The sequence below is a fragment of the Lichenostomus cassidix genome, chromosome 1 (genome assembly GCF_008360975.1).
Source record: "Lichenostomus cassidix isolate B80296 chromosome 1, HeHo_3.0, whole genome shotgun sequence".
In the NCBI taxonomy this organism is placed as follows: domain Eukaryota; kingdom Metazoa; phylum Chordata; class Aves; order Passeriformes; family Meliphagidae; genus Lichenostomus; species Lichenostomus cassidix.
This window is the reverse complement of record NC_139479.1, coordinates 90,816,133-90,842,434: the sequence shown is the minus strand read 5'-3', so window position 1 is coordinate 90,842,434 and position 26,302 is coordinate 90,816,133. Positions and strand designations below refer to the sequence as shown.

General features: G+C 46.2%; 1 protein-coding gene across 7 annotated transcripts in view; it reads right to left on the bottom strand.

The window, feature by feature from the left end:
- Positions 1 to 461: 461 nt before the first annotated feature.
- The window catches only part of IGSF11 (immunoglobulin superfamily member 11), a 138,962-nt gene continuing 113,121 nt past the window's right edge, over positions 462 to 26,302 (bottom strand). For 5 of the 7 annotated variants that reach the window (XM_085070700.1, XM_085070693.1, XM_085070709.1 and 2 more), the window contains 6 exons: positions 7,885 to 8,048; positions 6,502 to 6,709; positions 5,557 to 5,712; positions 4,448 to 4,570; positions 4,066 to 4,216; positions 462 to 3,314 (listed from right to left, as the gene is read on the bottom strand). In XM_085070700.1, coding sequence (XP_084926826.1) covers positions 2,864 to 3,314; positions 4,066 to 4,216; positions 4,448 to 4,570; positions 5,557 to 5,712; positions 6,502 to 6,709; positions 7,885 to 8,048 — 1,253 coding nt within the window. In that variant the 3' untranslated portion in view covers positions 462 to 2,863. Of the gene's footprint in view, positions 3,315 to 4,065; positions 4,217 to 4,447; positions 4,571 to 5,556; positions 5,713 to 6,501; positions 6,710 to 7,884; positions 8,049 to 21,987; positions 22,210 to 26,302 lie in introns of those variants that run through there. The other 2 variants (XM_085070727.1, XM_085070684.1) reach the window with 2 other exon arrangements.

The window sequence follows — 26,302 nt, the reverse complement described above, 5'->3', positions numbered from 1 at the left end:
GACAGTTTCCCCCATCAAACTTATTCAAATGCCCAAGTCAGTGACTGCCTTAGATTTTGAATCTGGGATAAACATGCCACGTTTTTGATTGGAAAACAAATACATGAGCAAAATTAGGCAATTGTAAAAACCATTTTCCCACATCACTCAAGGCAGCATAGGGTCTCCCCTGCCAAAAGACAGAAAATAAAACTCACCTTTGTCTAGAGAAGTAGCGACCTTGCAAGCCTGGGAAACTGTACATTCAAGGGCAATGTGTCAGATTATTATGAATGAGAAAAACAAGGCTTTAGTACCAGAGCTCACTACCAAACAGGCTGGCCTAATAACATTTAGCTCTTGGTTGCGTGGTCACTGCCTACTGCCAGTCACATCAAGGGTAAGCATTAATGGCCAAAGTCATTGTATTCACAGAATTAGGTAGGAGGAAGAAAAAAGCAGCAGCAAGCAGTCAGAAGTCCTTTTTTTATATGAATAAAATTTTATTGAATTTTATACAATTAGAAAGAACAAAGAAAGAGGAGCAAACAGTCTTATGGAGGGTAGGAACCAGAAGAGCTTTCCCAGTAGAGGAGGGCACCTGCTGAGGGCAGTGTTCCTGTAAATGTCACACAGGGGTTGTTACAAAAGCAGAGAGAATGTGTCTGGGCTTTTCTTTGATTGTTGGTTTTTTTTTCTTCCCGCATTAGGGTTTCTAAAGCCACTCTTCTTCCCCAATCAATCCTACCACCAGGCAGCAAAGTGAGCAGACAGGCAGGAAAGAGGACTGCTCCAGTGAAATGTGTGCACACACAGAGCAACTGCCTGCCTGCACCACCACAGGGGTTTGCACACATTCTGGATGCAGTTGTGTAGAGGGGGAAAGAAGGGAAGCTGGATTTTTTTATCTCCTTTCTCTCGCTCTCTTTTTTTTTTTTTTTTTAAATTATTTTAAGAAAAGAAGGCACAAAATCTCAGCCAAGCTTCAAACCTAGTGCTGCTTGGGAGCTCCCAGTCTCCCAAAAAGCCACTGTGTCCATGTGGGAACCCAGCCCTCACCTCTCCCTCCTCTTCCTCAGAGTCTGTGCTTGCATTTGTACTGCTCAGGTAGAAGGCCCTGCCCAAGGTTTGTGCACTGCTAGGGAAAGTAAAGCCGTGCTGGGACAAGGAAAGTGGGGATGAGGAAGAGTCTGTTGGCTTAAACAGACCTTTTTCCAATGAGAGAACTATGGAAAGTCACCTGTGACTCCCCACATTGCTTTTCCAAGAGCAGACCTGGGAGGGCTCTGGTGCTTTTTGAGGTGATCACTGCCTTTGCCTGTGCAAGGGTTGGTGTTATGCAGGAGGGCCAAGACACCTATCCAGGTGTGGCCTCTTTGAACCAGTGCTCTCCAGGAGGGGAAATCCCAGCCCTCAGTCCAGACCTCCAAATGGCATCAGGTTCCTTCAGAGGTTTCAACTCTTGGCTTTGATTAAGGCTATTTAGTTGCAATAGAAAAGAAGTAGAGGTGCCAGCAACAACCACCTGCCAGGCTACAAGGAGATGGCAGGGCCGCTGGCAGATGTCACCAGTACTCAGTCCCAGGACACTGAGGAAAGTGGGGGAGGCAGAGAGATAGTGTGTGGGCTTCCATTAAGCCTCTGCTTTCTAAAGAAAGAGGTTTGGAAACAAATCCTGCCAGGATCTCTGTGCATGTGGGAGAGCAGGAATGAGAACTCTGATGCCCCTCTTCGAAGGCCCCAGGCACAACATATGCCCTGCCATGCTGCCCAGCCCTGGATAGCCTGATGAATACAACCCACCATGCAAACATCAAAGCTGTGGGGTTTGAAGTCACTTGCCCTAAACCAGAGCAGCCCAGGGGTAACAGATGCCTCAAGAATCTGTCTGGTGCTCTACCACACCACCCTGCACCTCTCTGCCTCCTGAATAACCCCAGCAACACCCCAAAAAAAGAAAAAAAAAAAAAAAAAAGATGCAAGCCCTAGAGTAGCAGCAGTAGCAGCAGCAGTGATGCAGACTCGCCCTGCACCGAGTGTCTCAGGGAAAGAAATGCTCAGACGGTTGCATCCTCCACAGCTATAAACAGGGCTCTGGTGGCACTCCAACCTAGTGCAGGAAAAACACCCAGTCTGAGGAGCTGCATGTGTCTGTGTGTGTGTGTGCCTGTGTGTGTCTCTGTGTGTGCTGAGGTGGGGGGAAGAACTGGAAAAAATAATGACAAATGCTCCCCATTCCACACCCTCACCCAACCATCCCCTTGGCTGGGCTGGTGGCTGTGCCTTCACCTCACCCCTCCAGCCTGTCCCATGCCTCCTCACACCCGGCCCCAGTGCACAGTACTCCCTAATCCAACAGCAGGATTAGGGAATTAATCCAACAGGGCCATGGGAAGGTGGGGCTGCTCAGCCTTCCCTGCCCCAACGTGGACCGCCGTCCTCTTGGAAACAAAACAGCAACAACAACGGAAAAAAATAATATATATATATATATCTCCCAAACCTCCCTGAAAGACCCAAATGGATGGAATCAGTCCCCAGCAAAACCAACAGGAAATAAAAGCAAAAGTTCCCCCCAGGGTCAGGCCCGAGTACATGTCCCAGCTGGGGTTTCAACAGCCCCGGGAGCATGTCCCAACCTCCCTGCTCCTCCGGCCTTGGCACATCTGCAGCGTCCATTGGCGCGAGGAGCTCCAGCAGCTGGGGGGAAAGCGGCTCGGCCAGGGCTGTCCCACCAGCTGGCAGCAGCCTCGAGAGGGGAGGGCAGGTGGAGAGGTAAGCGTGTGCCCCCCGCCGCCTCGCTGCCTTTCGGGAAGGAGTAGGGTCTCTTCACCCCACCAGGGATGAGAGGCTCCTCGCTCAGCTCTCAGCCGCCGGCACGGTCCTACACCAGGGAGCCAGCCCGGCTCTGGGCGGGCACCATGACGGGGACGGCCCCGATCCGCTCCAGCGTGGCCTGGCTGACTGCATAGGAGCGGGTGTGCGGCAGCCGGGGCTTCCTGCTGACCGAGCCGTTGCTCCGGATCACCTCCTGAGGCGACGGCGCCGTGCTGGCCGTCACCACCAGCGTCTTAGGGGGAGCCGGGGATGGGTGGCCGCCGTTGGCGTACACAGGGCGGGCACTGGTGCTCCCTGAGCGGGAGAAGGGAGGCTGGTGAGCATCGTTGCTGTTGCTGAAGCGGGTGAAGGAGTCTGTGGCATGGTTGGCTTTGGGGTCATTCCAGTAGCGGCTGTTGTAGGTGTTGGAGGAGGTGAGGGTGTCGTTCTCTGAGGAGGACGCATCGGCGTGGAACGTCTTTGCAGCGGAGGAGCATTTGGGTGGCAGGTCATCCTCCCTGGGAAGGAGAAGGTGTGAGGGCATATGGAGGATGCTGGCCCATTTGTCCAACACCCCTATTCCCAACCACCATGCTGGGGTCAACACCATCGATTCAAGGAGAAGGACAGCACCAGTGTGGATCAGCATTGCTCCTTGGCCTGTTTGCTCATCCCTCTTTGCAGGACTCACCTGTGTATTCCGTGTGCCTATCACTGGGGCAAATGACCCATACTCATTTATCTACAAAGAAAGTCACAGTCACAGCCACTGGTACTTCACTGGTAGTCAGTATGACTGTACAGTCAGTGACCCCGATCCTCAAGGGACCTGCAGAAAGCTACCAGAGGGAAACCTTGTGACTGTAACACCAGAGAATACCATGTCTGTAACTCCAGAGCTTTTCAGCTATCACTGTCTGGCATTATGGGTCAGAATTCCCACCATGTCACTGTCCTACAGAGCTAAAAACATCAAGTCCCATATCTCTCACTGGCAGAGAGGTTGGAATTAGATGGTCTTTAAGGTCCCTTCCAAACCAAATCATTCTGTGAAGCCAAAGCTCTCATTAAAGGCAATACTAAAACCAAAATCTGTTGTTACCGTTCTTCATTGTTTCCCTCCATTTTCTGGACACATGCACATCTTCCCCTGACCCTGGGGAGCACACCCAGGATTAACAGAAACGAGATTTGTGATTCCGCTCCTGTCAGCCACAGTTTTTGCTGGATGATCAGAGGTACCCCACCACCAGCTTTCCCTGACCTTACCTTATCTCATTAGGAATTTCCTCCTCTTCTTCTTCTTTGTGTTTGTTTTTCCAGTAGAACAGTGCTACAGCCACCAACACAATGCAAACAACGAGCACAACAGCACCTGTGGCTACTGCTCCTGCAATCAGGCCGATACTCCGTGGGTGAGCTGTGGAGATGATTGAACAGAGTATGGAGAAGAAATCAGGGATGGGCTGTGGCCATCTATAAGTATGTGAAGCTGCCATGGCTTGGGAGGGGAGAAAGGCAATGTTCCCATTCCAGGGCACGATTATCTTCTGATAGAGAGGCACATGGTGGCTCACAGCAAACATGGTTACACACCTTACTGTCACAAGACAGAAGCAGGTGGCCAAGCCTTCCCTGGCAAAGTACTTACGTGCAATGACTTGCAGGTCCAGAAGGCAAGTGCTGGTTCCAATGGCATTTGAAGCCACACATTGGTAAAGACCTGAGGACACAGTGCTGATATTTCGGAGAGTGACAGTGCCCTGGACTTGGTCTAGTCAGAGAGAAAAGAAGGATTTAAATCCCTCCCCCGCTTGAGGAAAACCATGAAAAGGCAAAGCCAGCAAATAGAGAATTTTGGTGTGAGACTATTAAGAGAGAAATAAATTAGGAAATAACCTTGAGATGGAAGCATTGTGCGTACACATACACACACAGAGACAAGATTAGGTCTTAAGGAGCTTACACTAGATGTTTCTTTTTCTTCTTACAGAGGAATTTCTGCATATGAAAGCTTGGGACTCTCAGTGTTGTGTGAAAACAGGGAAGAAAGAGATGCGAAATTACCTATACCCATATCTACCTGTTAAATTCAATCTTGCTCTGCAGAACTATCCCTGGGCTCCCCATCTCCTGCTCTACCAATATTCCTCATTCCTGAATTACATGAAACTGAAAGCTGGTATATTCTTAAAGTACAGCAGGATAAACAACAAAAGTACAGCTATCAGTATTTGATCAAGACGGGTAGGCTATAGAAAACATGGATGGGACTTGAGGCTGGGAAACACCAGTTTGATCAGAACTATGCTTCTACACACATCTGAAAAGCAGCTCTGGCAGTAATTTATTGGACAACAGTGGCATCAGTGTGAGAAGCTGGCAGTATTTTCCTGGGATGATTCTGCCTCTCTTTTCTCAGTTTCCATTCTATGAGCCTTTCCTTTGGTTTAAAATGCAGGTGAGTTGGCAGCTGAAATTTCCAGCCATGTGCCAACATCTGGCAACCACTTTCTTCCATTCAACCCAATCCTTGTTTTTCAGTGGGGAACATGCTTCTGTAGCAAAAACACCATGAAAATTTAAGTGACCTCTGGAGGGTACCTAGTACACCATGGGCTTTAGGAATCTTCGTTCCAATAAAGGGACCATGCAAATGATGGCAGACGCTCAATGAGCCATGCCACCTCTCGCAGCTCAGACAAGGGAAAGCCCAGGCTGTCACCTGGGAAATAAGAGGATAATCAACAGAATGAGCACCTTGTGTGGCAGTTGGGGGCAACTTGGGGACATTGTCCAGTTTCTCCCAGAGGTATGTTGGCCGGGGGATGCCTTCTTCCGAGCTGCAGGTCAGTGTGATATCGCTGCCCACGTCCAGGGACCCCTGGATTCTGCAAAGCGGGGCAGAAGGAGGAACTGCGAGAGAAGAGGGGAAGGTGATAGCAAATCAGGAAATGTGACCAAACAGTGGAGTGCAGGCTCACTCTGGACACGTGCTGCTGGGGAAAGCAAGGACAGTGGCATGAGCTGTCAAGGGGACAAGACTGGGTCAGCAGACAAGAACCCATTATGGTTTTGGGGGTGACAATTCACACAAAGATTCCTGACCCACCAGCCCATCAAGGTTACAGACTACTGCTGACTTCCACAGGACCCAGTTCTCTTAGATCCCTGCCTTGAGGAAAAGGTAAATATTTCTGTCTTTGAGATAGCAAGAATGGTGAAAGTTAACAGAGCTGCAGAAAAAATTTACTGTGATTGGGTTTTCCTTTCATATCCCTATAATGGCATGCACTCTGGAATATTTAGCATCAATGGGAGCATCCAGAACTAATTGCTTTCATGGAAAGGAAGCAAAGATATAAAGTGATTCTCTCCTTCTGTTGCACCAAACTCCTTATGCTCCCTTCAGCTCTCCGGGATGCCCTCGTACTTTATTCCTGCTTCTTTGCAATTCCACATCACAATACCACCACAAAAACTTTCTCTCCACCATATTTTAAAACTTCATTATGTGCTGGCTGCATGTGAAGTCTGTGCCCTACAAACTCCCACAGCACCCACAGGCAACCCATTCCTTGCTGCAGGATGTCTGTGGGCTCAAATGCACACAGTACCATATTCCTCTGCTATCATGCACTATCATGCACAGAGGTCCCCTTGTCCCTGTTCCCCCCCTTCCCCCCATAATACCAATAAACACACCCAAGACAGTAAGTCCAATGACTCCAATATTCCTGACGCCTCGGTCGGGAAGATTGTTGACCAAACACTGGTATGTGCCAGTATCCGACAGCTGAGTGTTGTTGATGAAGATGGAGGCACTGGTGGTTGGCATTGTCACAGCAAACCCCACTCGCCCATAGAACTGGGGTGCACCACCAAAGATCTGACCCCCTTGGTAGAGAATAACCTGGAAAAGAAAGGAAGGCTCAAACAACACTCTGCAGGAGCTGAGCAAGGAGGAAGAACAGCAAGCAAAACACAGGCTTCCGAAGCCGAAAGGACCAGTTACTGAAGGATCTCTGAATAACCAAACCTCAGTATACGTCCTAGCACAGGTGCTTTTACAAAAGAGGAACACATTCTGTAGCCCATTTTAGGTCAATAAAAATGTTCACAAAGGTAACAGACCAGAAAGATAGCCAAATCTTCTGGCACAGCTAGATTGGCAATACCAGCCTACTTCATATGGTAGTCATTACCCATCTGGACAGGATCGATGCACAGAAGCAGAGGCTCTCTGCAGGTCCGTGAGTACTTTGATGAAAAGCATCTGCCCAGTGGACAGTATGGTTTTGAGTCTCCATCAGTAAGATGCTGCCATGATTTGACACTGCTTACTGAAGGTCTTTGGGATGAGCTGAATGACAGGCAATGCAACCTTTGAACCTGCACAGCCTCCACAGTCAGACTGTACTCAGACCAAGTCCCTGAGGAGCAAGTATTCTTCAGTGCAGGTTCTCACACTGAATACAAAATGCAATGAGGGCAGTGTGACCCAAGACAGAAGTATTTAAGAGAAATGGCATTCTTCTCTTGTCAGAGTATGTGGGCAAAAAACAGGCCAACATATCTCAGGTTATGATTCTTGTGCCCACCATTATATACTCTCATTTGCTAATATTCACAAGAAAAGTAACAGACAGTGAAAAAATAAGAAGGGAAGTAAAAGGTGTGATGAGCGTATGAGAGGTTGTGTGTTAGAGGACATTTTACATAGATTTCACAGGTTTACAGCTGCAGCTGTTCCCAGGCCCTCCTAATTCCATTTCCAGTGCACCAAAACCTGGATTACATCTCCTGTGCTCTTCTGAACACACAAAACACTAGAGGCCCAGGGTATCAACACAATGTCACATACATTTGCCCTGGCTGCACATCCAGCCAAGGACACAATGTGCATCTGCTAACAAAACATTGAAAAAAACAGATTCATGTAGGATCCAGAGGGCATGTTCAGCAGTCAAGGGACTATGAAGTTCTGGTACAGCCATAGACTCAGCATTGTAGAGGGCTTCCATCCAGAAAAGGGTGGGGAACAGGAAAACCCCAAAGAAATGCATGCTCCAGTAAGAAAAGACATACCTGTTGAGGCTGGTTGGCGTTAGAAAGAGGAATAACCATCCAGATGACATTAAGGTTAGTGAGAGCAGCGTTAGTGGTGAAGGTGCAGGGCAACACTGCTGTCTGGCCTCGGGCAACCTGGATACTCCCTGAACTGACTGATACCTCCAGAGGACACACTAGACCTGGAAAGAGAAGGACACAGAGTTCAAGCATTTCAAGAGAAGGACACACAGTTCAAAGCAATGCAGGTGGCCCCATACACTTGCAGGTCACAACAGAGTATCCATTCTTATACAACTGTACCCTACTGACTACTTCAGGCTAAAAGGAATTATATTCTTTCCTCACAGATCAGTCTGCTCTCATGCAGTCCTTTTTTACAGGCAAATGCAGATATGTGGCCCTTTTAAGTGAGAGAACTCTGGTTTCAGAGCCTCTGAAAACAACTGGGTTTTTTTTGGTGACAGGCAAAGAGCCATAAGGAGAGTGAAGCTGTGTCTACGAGAAAGAGATATGTTTTCAAACCCATCAATCTTAACAATATCCAACATCAGGGAAATAGAAAAAGAAATTGCAGTATTCACCAAGAAACACAGTTCTCCTCCCACTTCTATGCCCCATAAAGTCCAGCATGGCCACAAGTACTTTAGCGATATTTTTAATTTAAAGGATTAAAAGTTGCAATATTTTCCAGTCCAGGCATTTATATTTAGCTGGTGAAAAATTTCTATTGCTAATGGAGGATCTCACAAAATCTTGTTCATTTTCAAAATTCTACCATTCACTTGTTTGCATTCCACACAGACTGGACAAAGATGAAAGCTTGCTAAGCCCCAGCTTTCCAGTACAGCAACTCAAGGCTGCAGTTTTAAGGTCACACAGGGAAATATCTCTGTTCCTGCCACCAAAATCTTGTCAAATGAAACTAACTGAGGGGTCTCCACCACCACTTTGAGTAGCACTAGAATGCTTTAAACCACTTTTCTCCGCAAAATCAAAATATTAACTACAAAAAGCTATGTCTCTGTATGATAGTTCACCATTTTCTTGTTCAAAGCATGTGGGAGGGTACTGGAGAAGGCAACAAATTTTCAAGCTCCAAGGCAACAGCAGAATACTGCTAACATCCAGGTGCAGACTGCAGACTACCCTATTGCTGAATCCAGGAAGGGCTGCCTGCAAAGTGTCTATTTTCTGCCAAGAGACACGGATTTGCTGAAAGGTGAAATGCGTCATGAGAACATTTTTCTATCTGAATTACAAAGAAAACAAACAGGCTAATTTCTAAGAAAAAGGTGAGTGTCTCCCACTTGATTTTCTGCTGAGATCCTATCTAGACTACCTAATGTAGAAATGAGGATGTCAGAGCCTGGAAGTGCTGAGCTTCAGATGCTAAATCCAAAGTTTCTACCACCTGAACAGCCTTCCAAGTGTTCCAGGGTTTGAACTGTTTGCTCTGGAGTTGCAGTACTCCAGGACTTTGCAAATACTCAACCATCTCCTACAAACTTCCATTCCTTCCTCCATATCTCCTGTCTCTAAAGATCCAAGTGGTCCAGAGAGACTCAGAAATGCTTCAGAACAGAGTCAGACAAAGTTTCACCTTAACCTCCTCAAGTGAAGTTCACAAGTTTCTTCCTTTGTGGGGAAGAAAACACCTTAAGTCTGACTTTCCTCACTGTCTTGGGACATATGTAAGAATATGGGATATTTGAAAACTCCTAGGGAAACAGTTAATCTCCAGTCCTAACATTTTAGAAAATTAGGTGGCTGGGTGAGAAACGGCTGGTGAAAGCTTAATCCATCAATCTCCTATGCAAGTCTGTCAGCAGCAAGCAGAAGTAAATAACTTGAAGAGCCAGTAATAAGCATCACCCTTATATATCTGTCTTGTTATTAAAACAAGGCATCTGTTTTCCAGTTGTGTCTGTGGGAAACAGGCTGGGAATGGATTTGGACTCCTCATTTTTTTATGGCTGGCCAGGCAGTGGCAGTAGCAGTAGCCCAAAGTCCAGAAGTGATCCATGTCAACTATGGAGATGTCTCTTACTGAATGTGACTCTGACAATGGATTGATGTTTCTGCAGGCTGAAATTTGAAGGCTATCTTTCCATGACTACTCATCTACCATGTGCTAGCCAATGTGCAGGGAGTCACAATGATTTGAACATTTATTGGATTGACCTCTCTCTCAACATAGTGCAGAAAGTTCTTGTCATGTTCAGCATATATTTAATGAGATGCTCTCCATGAGAGGAAAAGAAACTATTCATCTGATTTGGAGAACAGTAATATGTATTCTTCTGCACAATCCCTTATCCCTTCTACTTTCCCCTCCATGAAAAACCCACGCATTCATATTCTCATCATTCAGAAAAAGTAATACTTAAGTGTGAGTGTTCCAATTTACTGAAAAAGTTAGACTTTGCAGTTTGCTTTGCAGGATTAGTTACATCAATCACTCAGTCATCAAGATGATGAGATTTTCATGTCTAATCACCCTCTTGCTACTCCTAATATTTATTATTAGTTGATGGTAAACATCCTGCAGAATAATAAAAACACTAAAATAGAACATATCTAATTTATTCACTGTAAAAATAATTTTTGATACATTTGAGAACTTCCTAATGTACTTATGAGCAATTTAAAAAATGAAAGAAAACACATATTCCCTTTTCTCTGCCAGTACCCCACTCTTATCCTGCCACACCCCAGAGCCCACATTATCTCCTCTTCCTTTTAAAGCACCACAGCACTCCTCTTAGTTTGAATGCCATGGAACAGGGGAGCACTAAGGAGCTGAGGTCTCTGTTCAATCCTCTTGCCCAGGGAGCTGCTTTGAACCTGGCCTGCAAGATGAGAACCTCAAACACACACCATGCTGTCCCATCTCTGCCTTGTTAAACCTCCAGGCAAGCCAGCTACTCACACTTGCCTTTACCTCATACAGCCCAGGGCCTGCCAGCTGCTCTTTGGCCCTTTTTTGGGTCTTTTGGTATACAAGGCAGGTGGCACTTAAGGACAAGGACTCATTTTGTTAAGCTGAGTGGCACCTGCAGGGCTACAGCTGGAGAAAACGCACACAGCCACTTCTGACAAGGAAGCTTAAACAAGGCAAGAGGAAATGTAGGCAAAGTCCTCTTCCAGCAGCATAAACAGGGAGGTAGGGTGGTGTGTCAGCATGGCACTGGGGGGACTGTACTACAACACGACTCTCCTTTCCCAGCAAGACAGCCGAAAGAGCAAAGATCAAACCTTCTGCAGAAGCTGCAGCATCTCAAGATTACTAGAAACTGTAACACATTTACACATGCACTTGTTCATCTATGCAAGTATTTTTGTGACTGCATTCTTCAACACCAATACTCGTGGCCCAAAACACAGATGGAGGCACACAGTCACATACATTTATAAACCTGAAGGTCCAGGGAGACACCTACTAGGAAAACTCAACCAAATGGTATGTGTTTAAACATTTCAAAATTAGGAGTTGCAAAAATGTGGGTTTGTATTAATGCAAGAGGAGGGAGGAAGAGATTTCAAATTTAGCATATCTATTAGGATAAGGATTTTTCAATGCAGCCTAAGGAATGAGGACTTGAATTCCCTTGAGTAGATATAAATGCAAATATAGATATATGCACACACATACAGCCCAGTCTACTAAGTCAAATTACACAGAGGAGGACAAAAAAATCAAGCAAAGGATGCTGTAAAGGATCTCCTTTTGCAAAGTCACACAATCCAGGTATTTTCTAAGCATTCAGAAGTTTAATGACTTCTGAGAGACAAAGAATCGATCACCACCAAATCATCTGAGAATGGGATTATGGTGGCCACTACACCCTCTCTTGTGAATACATTCTCCTTCTTACTTAGTAATTAAGCAATCCTGTAAGCAGCATGCCCAGAGGATGAGCATGGTACACCACTGTCAGCAGAAAGAGGAATGGGCCCTTCCTGTACGTAGGACACTTTGATCTTAGCTTGATTCAGCAAACAGCATTCTCCTTTGATCCTGAGGCAGCAAGTTCCCATCACTAATTAGAATGGATGCTCCATTTTTCCATCCCCTATCAGCAAACCAGTCAGCAGAAGAATGTTTTGGCTGCAGAGGCTCTTTCAGAATTTCTTCACATTTTCAGGATCAAGTAATTATTCTGGCAACAGAACTGATTTTGTTTTTGATGGCTCGCTGCTGCTTTTCCAAGTTGCACACTCAGCTCCCTCCTTGGTATCCATGGAGTATATGTAGATAGTTTATCCATCGTGACACAGTCCCACAACAAACATTACCGTCCCTGCTGGGTGTAAGAAGGAGTCAGATGCTGCCACATTTTCTAGCTGCCCTAGAAGGGTTGCCTCAGAGCCTCTGAAGCCTCGGAGCCTTCTGAACATACTAGGTACAGTGAAGCTGAAAGACATGGGCAATTCTTAGCACTTTGACTCATTCTAAGTTGGTAAAATAATGTTTCCAGCTCATGCTCTCTGCCACACCTCTCTGCCAGAGATCACCAGCATAAGTCAGCAGCTTTTGGCCCTTGCTAGTAGCAAACTCCTGATACCCAAGGGTAGAGACCAGGGTACAGGTACACTCTGCAGTGCTGGCAAGCCAGGGAAGCAAATGGCCAGGGGAGGATGGAGGGAAGAAGGTGTGAAAGGGATGAAACAAACCCTCAGCTGTGTGCATTCTGCATCTTCAGACCCCAAGGGAAAATGTGCAGGAATGTGTGTCACTGTGGGGAAAATGAGAATAAAGCTTCAAGCTGATTCAGCTTGCATCTGAAACCCAGGGAATGGCTGAAATGGCTCTCCCCTGTCCCTGCGCAATTAGAAATCCTGTTGCCACATGCTGGGGAAGATACCTTTGGCAGTATGACATTTTGGGTCCCCTGTTAGAGAGGCAAAGATGAGGTCACACAAAAGTTTCAAGAACAGGGTAAAAACACAGTGTTCCATCTGGCAACCGCAGGCAATGGAGGGAGAAACTGCAGAGCAGTCTTTTTCCTGAGATGAAAGGAAAATACAAGTTGCTGTGCCTTTTGCCCGCCTCACATCTCTGGGTTTGGGACCAAAGCTACCCCCTGTGCTAAAGAAGAGAAATGTCTCCCACCCCAAGTGAGCTGAGGTACATTGCCAACCCAACACACTGAGCAGCAGCAAAACCTCCAGCCCAGGAAGGAGTGACTCATAGCAGGAGGAGACAGGAGCAGATGCAGGCTGTACATCTGCCATAGGATCTGCCTCTGCAGCAAACATTCAAACGCCCCTCAAGGAGCCTGGCTTGCAGTTGCAAACACAGAAAATGTTGAAGTTATCCAGCATGATGTGACAGCATCAAAACTGGCTTCTCAACAAGCTGTTTGAATACTGGCCTTGCCCATTCTCACCAGGGACTGTGTATCCCACTTCAGTCTGGATGTGCTACACATGCTAGTTCAGAATCTATCTAAACAAACACAGGATGTACCCAGCCCAGTTATCTGGAGGCAGCTTGCAGTAGACTCCACCCTGCTTGGGGAACCAGCATCAACAAGCACTGCAATGGAGCACAGAATGTACGCCCAGCTAGACTGAATTATCACCAGTTCACTAAGGAAATTCTACCATGGAAAAACTTCCAGGTTCCAAAGTCATTCTGCAGGGCAGGCATCTAGGACAGATTCCCACTGTCACAGTAGACAGAATCCTGGATCCAAGGTGCCCTAGCACAATTTTTCTGGGAAGGATGCTTGGTAGAAACCTCCTTTGGACAATAATAATGGGAGTAATGGAGTGAGGAAGGAAGGGCTCCAGCAAACAATAGCCCTCCTGCCAGCTCACAGCAAGAGGGCAAAGTTTGCTCCAGACATTAATAGGGGGATTGCTTCTGAGCCCCAGTTTGAGGGCACATGTTATACAAGTGGCTGACAGGTCTAGCAATGGGATAGTAACCAGTGGGGGACCATGGAACAGTGTATAAGGCAAAATAATTTCCAGCTCTTTCCTTCCTATCTTTGCTGGCTCTGCCAGGACAGACTGGAACAAACAGCAGGAAAACAATCACCTAGCATGGTTTAGAGCAAGATCTCTGTAACACGTGTGTTAAAACTATACTGATGCTAACTCTCCTCTGAGGGGTTTCTAGCGTTAGTATTCCTGTTAAATGCAGGTCAATAGGCACCTTTATCCCTGGAGAAACCACCAGACACAACTGGTGGTATTCAGTTTTCCCACCGGCATGGAGCCTCCCAAGTGAAAAGATCCATTTTGCTATTAAAAGAGTAATCTCAGGATTGTTGCTCAACCTGTAAGATCCACAGGCTAGCAGACACTAATCCATGGAGAAAACACAGTGTCAGGGTCTTGAACTTGAGCCCTGCAGCATTTCTTGCCAAGAACTAGACTAGCTGATGAGGGACATTGGCTCCCTGTGAAACTGTGCTGATCACACTGACCCTTCTTCCTTCCATTTAAAACCTCATCTGACCTAGAGAGAAACCTAACAGGGAAAATTCCTGCTGACCCACTCCACTCTGGCCTCAGCTGCTGACCTGGCAAGCAGCAGTCACTACCATCCCTGCCATCTTCCCTTTTGGAAATAGGTCTTTCTCTGCAGGCCAGCTGGGAGGAGGATTTCAAACAACTGATTTATTGGGATGACATAGAGCATATCTTCCAGTGCTGACCTCCCCAACCTGGAGCCGTAGGCAGGATGAAAATTGGACTTTAGGACAAAAAAAAAAAAAAAAAAAAAAAAAAGGCAGGAAAGCTTTCAGCCGCACATACTTCCAGAATGGTGTCAGTTCCTTTCCATGTCCTTGTCAGAGGAGCTGGATTGGCTCTTGCAGGGTAGGAAAGAGGCTCTCATGACACACTGAGGAATTTGATTCTATCCCTAGTTTTGGCACAGACTCCCTGGGTCCTTCTGAGCAAGCCAGCCAACTTCAGATATCTCCAGAGGGTCCCCATTAGTGTGAGATACTCATGCACTCAGGTTTAGGCCTCAAGAGTTTGATTTGCTGAGCTGCTGAGCACTCAAACCTGTAGGGAAATCAAGAGGGGCTGTGCTCTCCAGGTAGCAGAGACCACATGATGTTAAGCTCCCTGAGCACCTGAACTGTGCTTTTCCAACAGATCTTAATGCTTCTGTTTAATTAGTCACACACTTTAAACGCAGAAGGGCTTTTCAAACTGTAAGAAGAATATAGTGTTAGAGCAGCTTGTTGGCATGTGCTAAATGGGAACAAGAACCTAATCTGCTTTACAGATGCAGCATCAGGGGGCCAATGACCCAAATGGTCCTTTCCAGTTCTGGACTCCTGCTGTGCTCCCAGTATAGGCTTCTCTAATGTTCTTCCATCAAGCCTTGATGAAGCTGCCAGGAGAGCTGCTGCCTGCCTTTGCACCTCCAGCAAGCTGGGATGGATGCCCTGCATCTCTGCTGCCTTGAATGCAATATGCATGCAAGTTAGAGGCAGAAAAACAACTGCATTGTATGATAGCAAGATTATAAAAATACAAAGGAGCAGTGATAGGAACAAAAATAGCGTCTACAATGACATTAGCTAGGATAAAACTAATCAATGGCTGTGCTCTGGGCATGCGTTAATCCCCTTTCCATGGTGTAGTGTTGCACTATTAAGCACATTATGGGAAGTTTAACACTTCCCTCCAATGCATGTGGCACTGGCTGGAAACAGAAGCTGCTGTGATCTGAGCTGGCAGTCCTTGAATTCACAGCATTTGCAGAGGACTCAAGGAGAGCTGCACTTGAGAGGTTGGGGCTTTTCATGCTGTAGCAGATGAGCAAGGCCAGAGGGGACTCAGGGGGGAACAGGAACTCAAGAGCTCACTCATTTCTTCCCTACACTGAGAGTGGAAGGGTGGGTAAGCCTAATTCATCCCACTCTGTGGGACCATTTGGTGTCAGTTTTGTCCATTCCTGGCTGTGCTTAAAATCAGAGTCATCAATGACTCATACCCTGGGACTCAGGTGGGGAAATCAGGAGCAGACAATCTGTCTACAGAAGATGGCTGAAGGCCACTACGAGGCAGAATAGCCAAGGTACAAAGCGGGTGGTGTGTCCTTGCAACAGGGTGCCAGTCACTTCCTTCCCTCCTCAGGTCCTTCAGAGATGCCTGAAACACCATTTTGCAAATGATAGGCACAGACAAGGAGGAAAGCAAAAGTTTAGCTGGGCACAGAAAGTTACTTCCCTATGCTTTGTCTTTTACAAAACTAAGACTGGCAAACACAGTACATTTTCCTTCAACCCCCCTACTCCTGTGATAGATCAGCTCTGGGGAATCCTGCTGCAGTAACTTAAGATGTCGTCATCCTCTGCTGTTTGCCTTGTCGCTCAACACAAGGTTGCCCCGAAGCCAGCAAAAGCAGAAAAGAAGCAGTGTCCCTACCTCACAGCTAGGCATTGAGCAGCATAACCTGCTGAGGAAGGTGTAGGGACAGGCTAACTTCCTTTGCTGGGAGAGGGGAAAGCTGCATTGCAGACACTCTGTCCTGTTCTGCTCACTGCTACAGTAGAGGCATCATCCTACAGTAATGGATGTCTAGGGATGGGAACATTTTAAATGACCACAGCCAGTTACTTTAGCTAAAGTGACTTGAGGAGGAAAGCTTATCAAACGTTCATATAAGCACATTTAAGGTAAGAAGCTCAGCTTGAGTTTGCAAAAAGCCTGCAGCAGCAGCTCTGAGCTGCAGACTTACCCATTCATCTAGCTGGGATGCCAACATAAACCTCCCACATCCCTCCTCTTAATTATCTTACTGCTTGTCACAGCACACCAGAAAGGAAAATTCACCTTTTACACAAAGATTGGTATCTTTGTTTCCTGAAAGAGGGAAAAGGCACAGAGCTGACTGAGTGCAGCAAAGGCATACATTGGCTTCATTTTCCTGAAGCAGGTTGCAAAACCTTGCAGGAACCAGCTCTTAACATTTGGGAAGCTCCACCATGGCTAGTCCTTGTCTCTGAGAGCATGCTCAAGCATTCCTGTGGGTATCTGTAACCACACCTGAGCCCACACATGAAAAGCACAGGTTGAGGCTGCATGGGATGAATTGAGAGCTGCATGTGCCTTGCTTACCCCAGAGCGGGCATCTAATTAGAGCTCTTCCCAGAATCTAAAAGCAAAAATAGGCTCGAGTTCCCACCCTCCCTGATCCCATTTCTTTGCTAGTATTCTCCCAGCACAGCCCAGTCAGCAGAGATGTGTCACGCTGCAGATCAGTGCCAAGTGCTGGCAACAGCACGTGACATTGCTGACACAGCAGAGTTGTCTCCTTGGGGAGGAGGTATCCACTGGTGTCTCTACAAGAGAAATGTACCTGCTCCCAAGACTGGGGAACAGAGAGTCAGGGTTAGGAAGCTGAAATTAAAACAGGTCGGCAGAGCTTTACTAAGACACTCACTTCTATTTTCTGTTTGCCGAGACATAAAAAATACATTAACAGCCCAGCAGCTTTGTAAATGATTTATGGTCGAAAGAATAAATTTCTTCCTTCTCTCCTGGCTAAAAAAAAAAATGCAACAGTGATAAACTGCTTAATAAGGGAAAACAACCCATGGTTTAAATATATTCAATGGTATATTGAGTGGGAAGGACAGAGCCCATAAGGAATAAGATTAAAGTCCAGTGAGGGCAGTTGGCACAGGGGAAGGCAGGATGAATGGTGGTCAGGCTGGAATATACAGCTCATGTGTTGTGGGGAGAGGCAGGAGTGTGGGGTGCAGCTGCCTGACACAACCATCCTCAGGTCAAATTCCAGTGCAAATATCCCAACCTATGGTTCAACCAACTACTTTTACCCAAAGCATCAAGAGCTATGTCCTTCCTCCTCCAAAGGGAGGAAGAGCAGAGGGTGATGGACAACAGAGGAACAGGGCTTGCCCTATTAGGCACAGGCTGAGTAAAGATCCAGGCACATGCTGCATCTTGTCTCCCTCCCTGCAGACACCACCGGGAGTCCTCCATGAATCTCCAGTGGCCACGTGAAACCCAAGCTTTGTGGTTCTGCTGCAACTTTCAGAAATTATGAGGCAGCAAGAGAACAGGAGCATGATGCATCCACCCACCCTGATACTGATGGGCTCCACAGAGAGCAGGAGAGCACCCATGCACACAGGGGTGCGTGGATGGCACAAAGCCAGAGGCCACAGCAGTGAGGACTCCAAGGAGCTGGGACTTCTTATTTGAGTGAGGTTCCCTGCAAAGGGGAGACTGAAGCTAGACCAGAGCTAGTTCAGGTTGGAGAGGGGATGAGGACAGCTCAGGAAGGAGAGCTTTGGGGAGAGGACTGTGGGGCTGCAGTAGTAGAATGGGAGCTACAGTTGGGGTTTAGGAAGTTCAGGGGACCATGGACAGTGAGGTTTGGGGATAGGAAATAACTTTCAAGAAATGGCTTCACTTCTCCAAGCCAAATGCAGGGGAGCTCCTCCAAATGCTTCTTGGGGTACCCACCTTACTTGTTTTCCCCTGTTACCAGGGTATTCCAGCACCATCATCACCCCATGGCTGCTCATGTTGGCCTAAGGGAGATTATAGTGGGCTCACCCCTTAACGTGTCTAAGACACAGGAAAATAAATTAGATATTTTTAAATATTTAAATAATATAATTTTAAATATTTAAATAAACTAAAATAAAAGCAACTCCCGAATAATCAGCCTCCCAAGCCCTTTCTGAGACAAAAAGTTTTTATTAATAGACTGAACCCATTTTTCTTGAGGTGAGGAGGGACTGTCACCAGGACGAGTATCAGATTCTTAAAGGATCTGGTGCAGCCACCCATAAGTTTTGGCTAAGGCAATGCCAACAAGTTGGCTATTTGCTTTCCACCCCTGTTTTGTGTCTTGTGTGTGAAATGCTCCCATCCTATGGAGTGCACAAGCTTTGCAAGTGGAAGAATACTCAGCCAGTGTTCTTTGTTGTTCACCATGCCCTTGAGATCCCTTAAAAATTTTCCTGCTCTGTTTCCTGACTGAGTTCTGCTTCACCAACGCTGCCACCTGCATGGCCAGCAGACTGCCCACCAGGAGCCAGGACTGCTCTGCCACACATTGATGCCTGGGTGCATTTGATATGTCCTAGAAATTCCATCAAAGGCAGGTAAGTCAGTGGAAATACATTTAATGTTTAGAAAGTAAGCACTTGTTTAAATATCTTGCCAAATTGGGGCTTAAACAAAACTCCTGTAGCTTGTTCATAGGAGAGAGAGCCTTTAAGGCTTAAGAATGTGCAAAATCACCGTGAAAACTTCTCTGTATCCAAACAACATTGATTAAAGCAAAGTCTCTAAAAGCAGTCGGATTGAAACTAGCTTACACGAGCGTATTCAAAGACATTACACTTCCATATCTTAAATTTCATTAATCCCAAACTACTTTGGATTTCAAATTATTAAAACTATTAAAAACAAGCAAACAGAAAGGAAACAAAAAAGGGCAGGCTCCTTTTCATTTAAATTGGAAAGAAAGGAAAACCCAAATTTGTCTTTTGCTCTGGCAAATGTCAGGTCAGTAATTGAATGTTTCAGATTATGAGCTGAGCTGTCTAAAAGAGGTTGTAAAAGGACAATTTTCCACTGGGAAAAGAAGAGTTTTCATTAAAATCAGAATAGGCTGTAAGAATATCAACTTTGATGACATTTTCAGAGAGTGAAGACAAAATGAATTGCATTGACTTCACCATTTAATTATGGTAATATTGGTACACTTCAGTTCAATAAGGTAAGAACACTTTATTTCAATCCATTTAAACTTTTGCCATATATTTAGATATTACATAAATTCTGACTTTACATAATTTTATGCAGTACCAGTGCAGTGAATACACACATGCATACTTAATATGCTATGGCCTTTCAACATCATGTGAATAGTATCTTTTCCCAGTGGAAATTTACCCTGGTTTTTGGTCTTTCTGTTACACGATTGGATCTCTCACTATGATGTGAAACGAAACAGAGAGGGTACATTAGGACTTCCCTGGAATAAATGTCCAGTTCTTTACCAGCTTTCGCTATGAACAACTCCATCATAATCTTCTCATGGGAACACTCAGAGTTCTGGAGCTGCAGATGTTTCCACATGAAGTTTGGTCCTCATGTTGCTCAAGGGGACAGCATCAGGCACAGAGACTTCCACACATAAGCCACAGCAACACATCTATTTAAGCACTTTGCAGTCCTTTCCCAGAAGGAGAGACACTCCATGCACCCTGCCCTCTGGAACTGCAATCTTTCCCGCCTGCCTATACCAAAGCCCAAAGCTTTGGTGGAAGTGTTGCTGACCATAAATCAGTTCCTGACTCTCCAGTCATTTGGGTTAATCATTCCCACATTGTATGTTGGAAGCAGGACCAATAGATGAAATGTACACAGCCAGATTAATACAAATCTGCTGTCCATCTGCTGTGTGTCCTTCTGGCATGTGCCAGCACAGGGTGCAAAGGGAAACACATCCCAGAGCTGGGAGGCCCTCCCTGCTCATGGTGTACCCAGAGCTGAAGCATCTGCAGCTCTAAGCATCCAAGCCAAGATCACTGAGCCTGATTTTTCACAAATGCTATGCACCTTCCCCTGCAGCCAGTGCCAGCCCTCCAGCACTCTGGTTGTGTGCATGCTGAGAAACTCAAGTGCAGAAAGTTGCACTGGTAGCTCTAAATTATGCCAGAAAGGGAGTCACTGGGGCAATGCAGATTCTCCATTTTGCAGTGAGCGAGACCAAGATGGAGAGAGGATATAACTCACCCAAACACCATGCAGCAGGTCAATGGCAAGACAGGAACAGGACTTCAGAACCTGATTCATTGGCCTTGCTCTGCCTATTAGTCACTCTCTCCACCACTGTACCAAGTATTAGTATTGATTTCAAATTAACACAAACACATATCAAGGAGAAAAAAGAATAACCAAGGAGGTTCACTATGTACAGCTCCATTGGAGGCCAACGTGATTCTAAGAGCAAACATTTTCTCCAAGTGGCCCTGCCCTAAAGCATCCCAGGCTGGGAGGCACAAAGCAGGCACCCTCAAGGAAATGTCAAATGCTTATAAAATGCTCCAAACCTCTTGAGCAGCTTTTCAAAAAACACAGAGTACAATCATATCATGCTTGAAAGACAGAAAAGAGACTTTGTGAATGCAGATGCTGCTGTTACTGTACCTTACAATGCACCTCCCTCCTTAACGACCTTATTTTCTGATGCCAAGGTCTGATAGTTAACCCCGGGTGACCAAGCCTCACAGTGCTGTCTGATTTTATGCTTGCCCTCTCTTCTTCCCTTTCCATGATGTCCTAAATTCCCTTTTACAACAGCTGCTAACTTTTGCAAACATAAAACTGCTACAAGCTTCCCCTGTCTTTTAAAGTCTCAGGAACACACTTTGCAAATTTTCCCTCTGTAACAGATGCAAGAAGTTGCTTATGCCCAAGCAGCAAAGTACACAACTGCTCTGAACTAACATTTTTTTTCTGCACAGCTGGCTCAGTTGCTCATACAGATGTTGTTTCTCCTGCCAAGTCGAAGAGCACACAGAGCAGCATTAATATGAAAGAGCCCAATTGGACACTGGTTTAACAACAAGTTGAAAACTCCGCAAGCACAGCCTGTAGGCTGGCTTCTCCCTTACCTTTGTTAGCTTGTTTGAGGGGTTTTTTGTTGTTTGCTTCCTTGTTTGCTTGTTTGTTGGTTGGGGTTTTTTTTTCTTTCTTTTATGCACCCAGCAGAGAGAAAAAGAAAAAAAAACAAAACAAAATACAAAAAAAGAAAAGGTAAAATAGAACAAAATCATAAAAAGCCACTGAAGAAAGTCTTAGCCTTTCAGGGGTAAATTCCCTTTCTGAAATTTGAAACACACATGTTAATCTTTAATGTTAAACCACAGATTAAAAATTAATTCAAAAATCTCACAGTTTGGAACACTTACAAGTCCACTGCATTATTAAAAGCTCAGATCAGTGCTACTCTGCATAAAGACATCTCCCCAAACTCTTTCTTTTCTCTTGAAGCCAAGAGCAGGTACTCACTGCTCTCCCCATGTATCATTAAATCTCAGAGAAACCTAGTTGTGGTTCCCAAGAGCTGGGAAAGGCTGAGCCCTCAATTTTACTTACTTTTTTGTGCTCATTTTTGTTTGCCTGGAGGGGGAACCAAGGGACCAGGCAGCATGTGCAGAGGTGTTGCAGTTTCCACAAGTATTTTTGGAGCCATTGCTGTGTTACCAGCTGCTGTCTTACAGCTCTGCAGGAGGCTGAGCAGGAGGTTTCCATCTCTAGAGTCTGTGCTACCACGTTGTTAACCGTAAGGGGTAAAACTTTCTCTTTAAGCATCACTGTTTTTAACAGCTGCCTCAGCACAGTTACACTAGCAGTTACCATCACAAATCAGCCTCTCTCCTACCCTCTTTTCTGCACTCTCAGGCTCGTTTCCTTCCAAATCCTCCACCTGAGACCATCCTCAGGAGGCTGCCTTCACCTGCAGCCAGCTGGGTCCACGCCAGATGAGCCACGGTGCCAGCCGAGGTGAGCGCTGCCCACACACCTCCTGGGCGAGGAAGATGCACGGGCAGCCAGCACAGCTCTTGGAGGGGAGTGTCCCCCTCAGGGAGGTGCCAGTGCCTCTCTGGCTCTCCAGATGTGTCAGAGGAGAGGACATCTCATCTGCAGTCAGGACGGCTACCTTCTGTGTTGTAGGTACTGTGTGAGAATGATTAGGCTGCGCTGCCCCACATGTGGGCACCCCCAATATCACCGGGATCTGGGTGAAAATGAAGCAATCTGTCCCTAACTTTAAATCAGTGCTTGTATTCAGGGAGAAAAATAAATAAAATTTAAAGAAAGAATGCACAGAAGGGTTTAAACACCTACAAATCACACGTATCTCTCCCTTGTTTATCATCACTTTACCTGCTGTATTTGCTAATGGAAATAATAATAATCACCATAGTAGAATCAGGCTTTGGCTTCTTTCCCAGATTCTCCTCTTGTTCACCAGGCAGTGAAGTCATTGTGTCACCAAAACTTAACAGAGACCTGGTTTGGCAGGAGAAGCACCATCAAGAAAGGTTTTTACAGCATCCCATGGAAGCTGAGAAACCAGAAGAGGAAAGGAGGAGAATCCTCAGCTTGGGGACAGGGAAGAAAGAGATAGGCAGAGGGATAAAAAAGTGGCAAATCTCCACTATATTTGCCAACAGTGGAAAGCAAAGAAAACAATAGTTATGAATGAACAGACAATTCAGCACAGAAATAGTCCTGCTCAGGATGCTGATGTGTTCTCCCAGCAGGATCTGAGCATCCCTGGGATCCAGGGGAGGCAAGGAACAATAAGCCCAGGTGATGTGCCTATGCTTGTGCAGAGCCAGATAGGAACTCTCACTCTCCAGAGCCCAGCTTGGTAGTTCATCTCCCAAATCATCTCTCTTTCCATAAATTCAGTCTTCTACTTTTAAACTCATGTGCCCATCAAGTCAGATTACAATTAAAACTCTGCAATTATGGCAAAATATATTCATGAACATCTGTTTGAATAATAAGCCTGAATTTGCTTCCACAGTATTCATCCGACCTGCTTTCCTTGCCTTCTGCAAATGCTCACACCAGCTCTCCCCAGTTCAAAAATGACAACATGAGGGAGAAGCTGCTGCACACACTCACATAAACATGAATATGATTTTGTCTGGTGGAGGAGGGATTTCCAACCTTTGGTGCACTGGCCTTTCAAGGGTTCCAGGCTGCTTCTCAGACTCCATAAAAACCAACTAAGATAAATCAGGCTTCAGTCAGAAAGCTAAAACTAACTTCATCAAAGTCTGGTCTGCCACTGAAAAATCTCAGTGTGGGTTTGAATCCTGGGCTCAGCAGGACCTGCTGGGAGAAGAGGGGTAGTCACTTATGCTGAGGCCACACCTGCTCCTGTGGCTGGTTGCCCCCAGAGGTGCAGATAAGCAGTCCTCTCACTCCTCATCCCCCTGCCAGTGGAAATGCTGGTTTCATAGCTCTCTCTCCCACACATGTCTGACAAATAGATCCTGGTTAATGGGTAAGAGCAATTTCTTTTTTACCACAGGTCACACTAGGAGAATCAGGCTAAAGACCAAGAAGGCAGGCGGCCGTGCTGACAACCTGAGGGTCACCTCTGGCAGGGAAAGGGGAGCAGTGACAGCTTCTGACCTCTCCATCCACCTCAGCACTTGTCCCAGCAGTACATCTGACTCCCTGACTCCATTTGCCTGGCTGTCAATTGGGGCAGTGTCCCCTCACCCCAGGAATGCTTTGTGCTGCTTGGGCATGTGGTATTGAGGGAAAGCAGGTGAAAAAGCAGAGAGACCGATGGAAGGAGCAGAAACCATACCCTGAGGCCTAGATGCAGGTTGAAAGCAATAAATACTCAGAGGAATAAGTTGCAAGCTAGAATATGACCCTGGGGAAAACATTTCTTGAAAGGCAGAGAGGAATAAATGTAACAGTGTACACTTGATGGCTACTTATGGATGTAAATTAGCATGGCTTAAAACACACACGCCAGAAGAGATGCAAGGAAAGGCTGCCCACCAGATGCTTCTGCAAGAGCCCCATGTCTCCACAGATAATTTGGTTATCTCTAAGCAGGATGTGGAATGGCTAAAGGGCAATACAGCAGGGCAAGAGTAGTCTCTGAGCAGGAGGAACCAAGGGTTTGAGAAAGACACTGGGTAAATCCTAGAACCACAGAAGCTCAGAAGGAGTTGTCTTTTGATGCTGCCACAGGAATGCTCCGTATGTTCACAGTAAACACAGGCCACAGGGAAGGAATTCAGCTCTAATGGCAAGGTGCTGTTGTGGGCAGCTGTGCTGTACTGAGACTGGCACAAGGCTGCTGCCCATCCAGGGATGATTTCCATCAAAGGGACAGCTTTTCAGAACTGCTTGCCCAGCTCTCATTATAGTAAAACCTACTGATATGTATTTCTATACCCAAGTCACAAGAAGTTAAAGACTTTTCTAGGCTCTAGGAAGCAATACAACAATGGAGTAAAGCACTTCTGCTAGGCTGGAAGACAGCATTGCTCCAGACAGCACAAACAGCAATAATACATAACCACAGAGGACAGATGAAGAAAGCACAGCTACTTTTGGAAAGTGGAAATCTATGAAATGAAACCAAGCTTCTTTTAGTCTTTTGGCAAGAGCATCCCTGGATCATCCCAACATAATTAAATGAGTTTGGTTTGTACTTTTTCTTTTAATCGACCAAGAAGAATGGTGGTGCTGCCTCCACACCCCCATTACATCAAAAATGAGACACCAACCATGGAGGTGTGGGATGAGGGGGACACTGTGCAAGCTCCCTGCCGTGGCCAGTACCTTCCTCCCCAGCGCGCTGGAGCTGACAAGGCCATGCAGCACCAATTTGGTGTTGTGCATACTCTGAGAAGTGACAAACAGGAGGTGGCAGAGTGGCTTTCCCCCTGCTTTCTGGATGCTTGGATTTCTGACAGATTTTTTTGCGAAGGGCTACCCAAAAGCTCCATGGAACTGGAGTGTCAAACGCAAACATTCAGCACTTAATTTGTGGTGCAAATCCTGTCAAACCCGATTGCGTCTCTTTGCCCCTCCAAGGCATCTCAGGCTCTCTCCACTTCTGCAGGGGGATGAGGCTTTAAGGAATGACCAACTGTTAAAGCAAGCCTGCAAACCGGCAGGATGCACAGCGTATGCTCCAGAGCCAGGCATGCCCTCTCCTCCCCTCCGCCAGCTCCACATACGCACACAGAGTGGTCAGCCGGGAATACACCCCAGGAGGCCTAATTAATGAACATATTTGAAAGCTCCAGGCATCACCACGCTGGGAGGAATGAGTGATAACATTAGCATCTGAGCACGAGCTGTTTGGCTTGAGTGAGGAAGGCGATGGGGCTGGAGGCAACAGCTGGGAAGCATCCCGAAAGCACAGGACCCTCTGCAGGGCTCTGCCATGTTCATATGTAACAAACACAAAGGTACCAGAGGGAAAGGAGCCTCTAACAACAGGAGATCAGGCAGGATTAAGTGAGAACACAGAAAGCACAGCAGATGCTTCTTTCTGCTCCCTGTGAAAGGAGAAAGTGATAATCACAGAAGGAGGAAGGTAGGAAATGAGATAGAGATAGAGAAATACATCAAAGGGACAGAAAAGAAACAGAAGAAAAATAGATAGAAAAACGCTAAAAGATAAATGTAGTATGCTTTTAATTTGCATGAGAAAAATAGTTCTCTTTTCCCCACCAATCATCTTTATTAGCAACAAAATTTGCAGTGAGATCTCAGACTAGCTATCTAGCTGTGACAACAGCAAAGCTCTGAAACAAACTGCTCCATGGAGGCTGTGGAAACTCCACCTCAGGCAGCTTTTAAATGCAGGGTATAGGGCTGACTGAGACTTAGCCTGCTACTTTGCTGAGCAGCACAC